This window comes from Populus euphratica, unplaced genomic scaffold, assembly GCF_000495115.2.
Source record: "Populus euphratica unplaced genomic scaffold, PopEup_1.0 scaffold765.1, whole genome shotgun sequence".
Lineage (NCBI taxonomy): Eukaryota > Viridiplantae > Streptophyta > Magnoliopsida > Malpighiales > Salicaceae > Populus > Populus euphratica.
The window spans coordinates 86,487-95,567 of NW_011500635.1; the positions used below are offsets into that span (position 1 = coordinate 86,487).

Genomic DNA, 9,081 nt, shown 5'->3' on the forward strand with positions numbered 1-9,081 from the left:
TGAGTTAATTATGTCAAACCACGTGAAATTGGTGAATTGTTAACTCCTATTTGGAGTTGTTCTTGATTAAAAATATTGAAATTATTGAGAGAATGAACATGGAAAATGTGTGTAGTTATAGAAAAAGCTTGAAATTAATATAACTATGGGTATAGGTGAAACTTTAGGCACTAAACAGCAACAAGGTATGAACAACAGAGCACATACTTCATGTAGGTGCTTGATATTTTAAATAATTATATTAAAGTTAATTATGGTTCTTGTAAAATGCATGTTAGAAGTTTTACTATGCATATTTATTATAAAAATATTGTTTGAACTAGTCCCCTGTTTTGGGAAATAACGCCTTATGAATGGGTTATTGTTTGAGCTAGTTTTTTGTTATGGGAATTGATGTCCTATGAATGTGTTATTCTTTGAACCAATTCCCTAGTTTAGGATTGATGCTCTGTAAATGGGTTATGGGTTGGACCAGTTTCTTGGTGTTAGGACTAATGCCATGGGAATGAGCAGTTAAGAGAATCGATTTCCTGATTTGAGACTGGTGCATTGTTAAATAGGTAAATGTGGAAATTTATCATAATAATTAGAACCGAGATAATGGGCTATTTTTTTAAATACAATTTGATAGTGTGTTGTCCAATTTCTTAAATTGTTTAATTAATTTTATGATGCTTTTATAAATTAATGTGGAGGTTCATCTCAATATTATACCATTTAGTTGATATATTAGTGTCTCTTTTGTATATCTACCTAGTTTAAGAGGTTAAAAGAGAGAAATTACCTTTTGGGATTGTATGTATAAATATATTTTGTTAAATTTTATTTTGATTGTATGTGATTTATTAAGTATGTATTTTATGTGGAAATTATGTAGAACTTTATTTTGTTGAATTTTTATGTAGAAATTTTATCTTTATCATCTAAGTTACATGATGTATAAATGAAATTGATGTAAGTAATTAATCAATTGTTTCTTTATTTAACTTATATGTATTGCTCTTAGATTGAATGAAAGTGTGGAAAACAATTTGGTTATATAATAACTACTTAAGGTCAGAAGGTAATATTATGGATTTAGTAATTAAACAGTATGAATAATATCTTGATACCAGTATATATAACTTTCTTGGTTTTTCAAGTGAATAGTATTTAAAAAGTTGAGGTTGTTACTAGTTTTGCTGGTTTTTCTCTTTAAAAAACCAAATAGAACAAAAAATAATTAATTTAAACCAATTTCCAGTTAGATATGATTCTAACTATATAAAAAGAAGTTTCACTTTAATTGGTTTTTATATAAAAAAATCAAATTGAACTAAAAATGCTCAATCATACTTAGATTTTTTTGAATAGTTGTTTGGGTTGTCTATGAATCAACCAAATCGACTAGATCACTTGAGTGTAATTTCCATACTGTTTAGTTTAAACTTGAGTTAAAAAAAGAGTTGAGTCAAGATAATTTTTTATGGTCAATTTCATTATTTCTTTTTCTTTTTCATCCTCATATTTTTTTACTAGTCGACCAGGTTGTCTTTAAACCAATCAAGTCATCCAGGTCATGACAGAGCAATTATCTTATGGGTTAATTTTAGACCTGGGCTAAGAAGTTGGGTCAAGAGTTTTTTAATGTAAATTTAATAAATTTTTTTCTTGATTTCATTCTTAGTTTTTTTTTTTATTTATTGATGGACTAAGATGTTTTTGGATTAGCTAAGTCAATTGGATCATATTAGGACAACTTTTATATGATTTGATGTTAAACCCAAATTAGACAAAAATTTGAATTAAAAGATTTCAAAATTGACCTATTATATTAGGGTTAATAAAAATATCAAACAATTTTCAAAGTTATTAAATGTTAAGAGTATAAGTGATGACTAGAAAGGCTAAAATAAATAAATAAATTGAATAAAAAAGAAGTTTATTTAATGAGATGGGTGAAATAAAAAATAAAAAAGGAGTTTATAGGGTGAATGTATAAATAAGAGGAAATATTGGGCCAATGTATTAAGAAAAGAAACGATGGAGTTTAATGTAAAAAACAAAAAAAGTATGAGGGGTTAATATAAAAATGAAAAAAAAACATGAGGGTCTAATATGCACATAAAAAAAGTAAAAAGTAAAAAGGGACAAGATATAAATAAAGAGTTAGAAATCTTTCAAAAATCACACTAAAACCATAAAAGAAAGTCAGATTAGGGAATATAAGGATGATAAGTAGAGATTTTCATAACAAAAGTTAAAGAAATACCAAAGAGTTCAACCTTAAAGGGGTGATAAAAAAAAGAAAAAAGAAAAGAAAGGTGAAAGAAACTTGATTTATCTTGGAATTTCTCTTTTATTTTTTTTACTTTTAGGAGGTAAGAAATTTTGTTAAGAAGTTATTTTAACTTAGTTTATATTTTTCTTGAATGATTGAGTTATTAGGGTGTTTGTAGATGTTTATAATCTATAAAGTTATGAAATTGTGTTATGGTGATGGAATGATGGTTGTTAATATTGGTTATGATTGAAAAAGAGTTAGTAGAAAGAAAGAGAGATTTTATTTTTTTAGAATTGATTTGATGAGGTAAATGGATTTAAGAATTATGTTAAATGATGATATATAAAGGTATTATATGTTATGTATGCTAAAAATGATAGTTTCAATGTTTGTTTTTAGAAAAAATAATTTTTCTTATAAAAAATTATCTAGTATTTCTATTTAGATATTTTATAGGTAGTTTAAATAATTTTTTTATAAAATATTTAGTATATTTCAAAGATAATATTTTTTTTAAATATTGAATGAGGTATGGCTCTAGATTCAAGATTTTTGAGTTTTGTATTTCAACTAGATTCAAGTTATTTAAAATATTTTTATATTTTTTTATTCATGAAAAGAATTATTATTAATTCATTATAGAAACGCGGGTCAATATACTAGTATATTTTAAATTATATCAGATGTATTTTAAAAATGTATTTATATAGAAATAAAAAAGGTATTTTCTATTGATTTTAATATGTATATAAAGTATTTTTTTGAAAAGAATCAGCAAACATACACAGTGCAGCAGCGCGGGAGTTCCCTTTCATAATTCGTCTATCTATTTCAAAAAAATCCAATGGAAATTTCTTCCACTTCGAATCTTTGCATACACGTAATGTTGCTTGCTTTCCTTTATATTCTATTCGATTCCATACTCGTTGTTTATCCGTAATCGATGGATGGAAACCGAACTTGTTGCAGTTAATTTCTTGTGCATTTCAAAGATGCCGTCTATCTCAACAACTCTGCCGGCTCTCTGCCGTTCTCAAATCACCATCTCCTTCCATCCTTCAAATTTCCAGTAATTATTTCTTTCCTTTTCATTTTTTTTTAATTTCAACTCATATCCATCGATCGATGATTACAATATAAAAGAAGTCAAATCAGTGCTGCGATTAAAATCTTCAATGCAGTTTCTGATACTGGAATCGGTAGCTGCTTGGAAGAATTCCAGGATCTTAACTGCAGCAGCATTATTTCTGCTGAATTTTGGGGTAAACCACGCCAGTTCTATTTCAATTTAGTAATTAATTTTGGATGACATTCATAGCTTTGTTGTGCAGATGGAATTCTCTCTGTCAAAACTACTGGTAGTTTCTCATTCTAATGATTCTGTCTCTCTCTTTCGTTTTACCTTTTACTACGGGGAAGTTTATACCATAGTTTGATTAAATTAATGATCCTTCTTCGGCTTCTTTTTGTGGAGATGGCAGCAATTTGTGATGATGAGATATATCATTATCACTTCAATTTAAGGGAAAACATTTCCAGCAGCAGAACCCTTACTCGTCTACCTTCGAATCCTAAGAACGGTCTGAAATTCAGGCATGGAGGATGTTGCTTAAGCTGTTATGTTTTAATATTACTGTTTTTCCCTTAATATTTCTTATGAATTTATTGGCATTTTTTTTCCTTCTCCAGTGGGACTGAAATATGTTTGTCCATTTCAGAGAGCATTGATGTTTTAGTTTCTGAGATCAATCACTTCTTTCGAAAGGTTTTTTCGACTGCATTCTGAAGACTCTGTGTCTTGTTCCGTTGCTTTCATTGCTAGCAGTACAAGATAATTGATAGAGCAAAATGGAAATGGTCTGTCAAGCTTATTAACGAAAACTGAGATAGCAATGATTTAATTCTTCTGCCACGCAGCCTCAAACGGGCTAGTTGTCGCCACTGTCTTTTTATTGCTGACTGCGGTAATAATAGGCCTGGTGGCCGATTGTTGCGTCTTTAGTGCTGCATTGTGTAGGGGCACTGTTTTAGATACCAATGGATTGAGTTGATCTTGGTCTATCATAATGGAGGATGTAATCTGTATTACCGCTAGTTTGGGAATTGTGACTAACTGTACATGCTGTACGCCGTTTAAAAAAAATGGCTCGAGAAGGTTTTTCATGCCTTTCCATGAATCTACCTTTCAGTTAGTTTAAGTAAGGTTTTACCACAACATTCTCTCATGGATGCTGACAAGTAGGGGCTTTCGGTTACTGAAAATGAGGGTTGTTGTGGTATACCTGCAGGATTTGATCTGTAAACCCAGCTTTTATGGGAAAGTTGGCTGCCCGGTTTAGAGAGAACAATTAACCCTCTTATATACTCTGTGGAGTTTTATTCTGCAAGGGCATTTATTGCTCCTTCAACTATGCATTAAAACTGTCAGCGAACAATATAATATTGTAATTTAATGCTTTCAGCACTAAGGAGCAATTTTTAATTTTTTTTGTCATATTACATATCCAGAATGATCCGTCCAATTTTTATTTATAGTTTGAAGTTCCTATAATACTCTATAGAGCAAGTAGTTGCCGAAACTTTTATCAATTGTTTCCACTATTTTTTATGTTTTGTTGTCTACTTATTTTGCAGATGATGATCTTGAATATCCCAGTAAGTTTAGCCTCCATTCCTCATTGTTGATCTTTTTTGTTGCACATATGGAAGGCATGCCTCCATTTGGATAGAGAAGAATGAGAGGAGGCAATGAGAAGGGTTAAAATGGTCAAACAGCTAATATTGTAACCATTTTAACCATTCTCTTTCCTTTCTGTTCTGTTTCCATGATCAAAGTTAGCCTTAAGGTATTGATGGTAGCAGCAGCAATCCAGCAGCTATTATGACATGTTGATGAGCTTAAAGATACCAGTGTTGCTCCTTTTATGCGAATTGTTTTTTCCTGGTTTGTTCTTTTAATTGGTCTAAATATCACATATCACTTGGAGACAAGAAACTTGCACTATAAACGTCAGGTTGTAGATTGCAGTGGCATGTACTTTAAAACTAATAAACTAATGATGAACAGTCTCTCCAAAAAAAAAGAAGAGCTTCCTCGAATTTGTTATCCATAGATTCTGTAAAAGATGATAAATATTAGCTTAGGTGCACGAAATTTTTTGCCTTGGGGAACTTTTGTCCTGACTAGTAGCCAGCTCTTCGTCTTTTTTTCAGAATATTGCAATTGAACTGTTGATTGAACGTGAAGATATTCCTGGATCAAGATGTGAAAATGTCTTTCTAGCAAATAGAAGCAATCCTGGACCTCTTTCAATCTCAAATGTTGAATTTCTGAAGTCAGGCCTTGAAGATTATGTTTTAAAGCATGGGAATTCTCTAACCCAAAAGTGCAGTACCTGCTTTGCAACTTCGTAAGTTTGTACCACATTTGTCCCTGCTTCCGTTCCAGAGTCTGCTGCATTCATTGAAGATCCTTACATTTTCAATTTTCTAACTTAGAGTTACAAGTTTTCTTATTCACATTTGCATGCAAGTCAACCAACTCTTTAACCAACAGAGCAACTTGAGGTTGGCCATATGAATTTAATTTGCACATCCCTGCTATGTCTTGTTTTATTTGACATGGAATTATTGATGTTTATATAAACATTGAATACCCCCCCCCCTGCACACTATATACTTCATCAATATAATTTTTTTTACAACAAGAAGATGGTGGTTTTGAACATGGCTAATTTTACTCCACATGACCAAACTGCATGATAAAGAGCCTCCTCATAACCAATTGAAGTTATTAATTCTTGTATACACTCACTCACTCACTCACTCACTCACTCACACACGGACACACATTGTTTTTCTACAAAGCCAAATTTAAGTTTCAGGAATTTGTGAAACTTGCTGCATGGCTGATCTCTTGGAAATGACTAATATCCTTTCTCTGTGTCTCATTAGTGATTGTCTTAAGGTTGGGAGTGGAATAGCATGCAGCACAGAAAGCCATAAGAGTTCTGGACTCATGATGGAAGTGGTGATTATAATAAGTGAGATAGAGTCAACCTGTCCTTGCTTCAGGGAATGCAGTTCTAAAACAGAGGTTCGCATCATTTTCTTCTCTGTTCGCTTTACAGACCTTTTTATTAATCAAGTTCGTCAGACATATTCTGGCAAGATTGGCTTGCAAGAAAGAGGTACATGTTTTAGGAAGAGAGATTGGCAACATTGAAGTGCAGAAAGTTAAATATGATAATCATTTCTTACTGTTGTTTTTCCGGACCTCAAATTATTAACGGGGAGATTCTAGACTGTTTTTTTTTTTTTTTTCATATAAAAAAGAGCTGAGAGATGAAATTCGTTTTTATCCACACAAAAAGGTTTAAGAGCTGTTTGTACAAGTTTGGTCAAATTGTTAGAATTGTGCAAGTATCGGAGTCAAAATTGTTATAGCATATCATGTTATTGTAGAAGTTAATTTTGATCTGGCTTTACATATATTATTGCAATTTTCCCAGTCATTGGATTCTTCTTGTTGTTCTTATGTTTTCCATTTTTTTGTATTTGATTTGGCTGACCTGATGTGCAATTCCAGGTATTGTATTTCAAGGATTTCACACCCTGTTCAATTTCCCATTCAATGCTGAATGTATTGTCTACCATTGACTGGAAAAGTTATGGACTGATTCTGGAGAACGTTGTGGATCAAGGTGTCTGTGTACTAGAGTGGGAAGACTCACCATCTCATTCTCAAATTGATATGGTCCTCCACTGCTACCATAAGCAATATCCAATGTCAGCTCACATGCAATTCATTTCACTTTGCTTAATCGTTATGCTTAATATGTTGCTGTGCCATGTGCTTTTATTTTCCTTGACTTGATATCAAGTTCACGTTACCATTGGGCAGGCATAAAACTCAACTTGAACGGCATCTCATAAAAAAAGCAGTTAAAGCTGCATTGAATAATTTGAAGGAAAAACATCCAGGAATTCTTCTAAGTGCACATGCCCACAAGGTAAAATCCACCGGTTCACCCTGAAATTATTATGCGAATTCAAGTTTCTATACAATTCAGTTTGTTTCTTCATTCGAAAACCAAAGAGCTGATGAACTTCATAATCCTTAATGGTGAAGTTTTTTTCCTCAAATAGTAATTGAAGACTTCTCATTTAGTTAGTTGGCTATACGCAGCTTTAAGTATTACTAATTAGGCATCTTAACGATGAAAGCTACATTCATCTATTTAATCTTTGTCTTCATTCTGATCATTTAGTTTGGAATTGTCTGTATCCTCAGATTTGCAGTCATGCCCCTGACCTTGCAAGATCTATTGCTGGCCTCATCTTGTCATCTAATGATCCAGACTTTCAAGGAGAATGCTTCTCTCTTCTTGGTTTGCAGTCAAAAGAAATTGAAGCGGATGTTGTTGAAGATTGTATCCAGGAGAAGATTGTTTCAGTTATAGAGATGAATGACAGGAAGTCCAGGCAACGCAAAGTGGTGGCGCCTTTTCTTTTTGAAGACGACTGTGAGCAGGATTCGAACTATCAAGACAAAGAATATGAAGAAGGTGAGGATGAATTTAGTTACCTGGACTAGTAATGAATCTATGTGTCAAGTTCTTATCAACTCCTGAGATTGCTGTAAAGCTTTGTTAGCCCACATGTAGGCTATAGTTGTAAATTTAGGAAGGTTACGGGATTAGTTTGGGAATGTCTGTTTTCAAGCTGCATGCAGTTTACTCGTTATCAGAGCTGCATTAGTACCTGAAATGTTCAAAGACATGCTCCATTAGCTTCAGCATAGTATTAAACCATATCGCCCACCTAACACAAGCCAAACCCCCCACCCTCCCCCTCCCTCGTATTCTTTTTTTTCATATCAAATGCATTTCATGTGTATACTATCTGTTAGGGTCCTTTTCAAGTTCCTTTTACCTTTTCAGACTTCTTTTTTGAAGAGATTTTTGTTTATTGTTGGACTTTCTTTTGAGCAATTCTTGTGCACTAAAGCTGTATATATATGATTTTCATTCTCTATATGAATAGGTAATAGGATTATGAGGTTGATTTTTGGTTCCAAAATTAGTCTCATGGGAAAGAGAAATTTTTTGAAGTTTATGATGAAGGCCTAGAAACATATTTACGAGGGCAAATGGCACTATATATATTCTTTTTAGAATATCCTCTTACCCTTTCTAGGAAGTCTAATTTTAATTTTTAGTAAATTACAATATATATAATATTAAAACCTTATGCAACATTATGTTTAAGTGAAATTGTAGTTTGAATACACTAATAACACGACCTAATATGAAGATTGTATCATCGGTTTAGAAATTGCTTTAAAGTTAAAAATTAAAAAACTTGGTATTTACGATTAATGCTAATTATCTACCAGGTAAAAGGGAAATGACAAACTAAGAATGAAAAATTAAGATCATACTAAGATTACCTCTTGAAGTTGGTTAGTGAGTTCGGTGAGATAAAATTTTAATATGAGTAGAGACAATAATCAATTTGTTAATGCCTTGGTCACTTAAGCCTTGATGACGCTGATCAATATTAGGGGTAGGATTTGATTGATACTTAAAAGTGTATTTTTATCAAGGTTTTATATCATCATTTTGCACTTGAAGTATCAATAACTCCTTAACTAAAGCATGTTTTATAATAAGATATCTAATAATATAAGATACCTTTAATTTAAGGTAAATGTTCATTTTAAATTGAGGCCTATCACATAAATAAAAGGATTGATTGATGAATTTAAGAACTGAAATTGAAAGGACAAAGAGATAACCAAACTTAGAAAAGAGATG

The 9,081-nt window shown here is 31.8% G+C and overlaps 1 protein-coding gene across 2 annotated transcripts; it reads left to right on the top strand.

Moving 5' to 3' along the window:
• The first annotated feature begins 3,066 nt into the window (after window positions 1-3,066).
• Window positions 3,067-8,025, top strand: LOC105115798 (uncharacterized). 2 transcript variants are annotated; one of them, XM_011012823.1, is made up of 12 exons: window positions 3,067-3,143; window positions 3,233-3,332; window positions 3,445-3,525; window positions 3,595-3,621; window positions 3,745-3,856; window positions 3,953-4,028; window positions 4,898-4,918; window positions 5,477-5,673; window positions 6,218-6,359; window positions 6,852-7,051; window positions 7,167-7,275; window positions 7,557-8,025. In XM_011012823.1, exons 1-12 carry the CDS (start codon window positions 3,108-3,110, stop codon window positions 7,857-7,859), a joined length of 1,404 nt encoding a protein of 467 aa, XP_011011125.1. In that variant the 5' UTR covers window positions 3,067-3,107; the 3' UTR covers window positions 7,860-8,025. The 2 variants fall into 2 exon arrangements, with proteins under 2 accessions (XP_011011125.1, XP_011011126.1); XM_011012824.1 differs by lacking the exons at window positions 3,067-3,143; window positions 3,233-3,332 and having other exon boundaries at window positions 3,451-3,621; window positions 3,738-3,856.
• The last annotated feature ends 1,056 nt before the right edge of the window (window positions 8,026-9,081 follow it).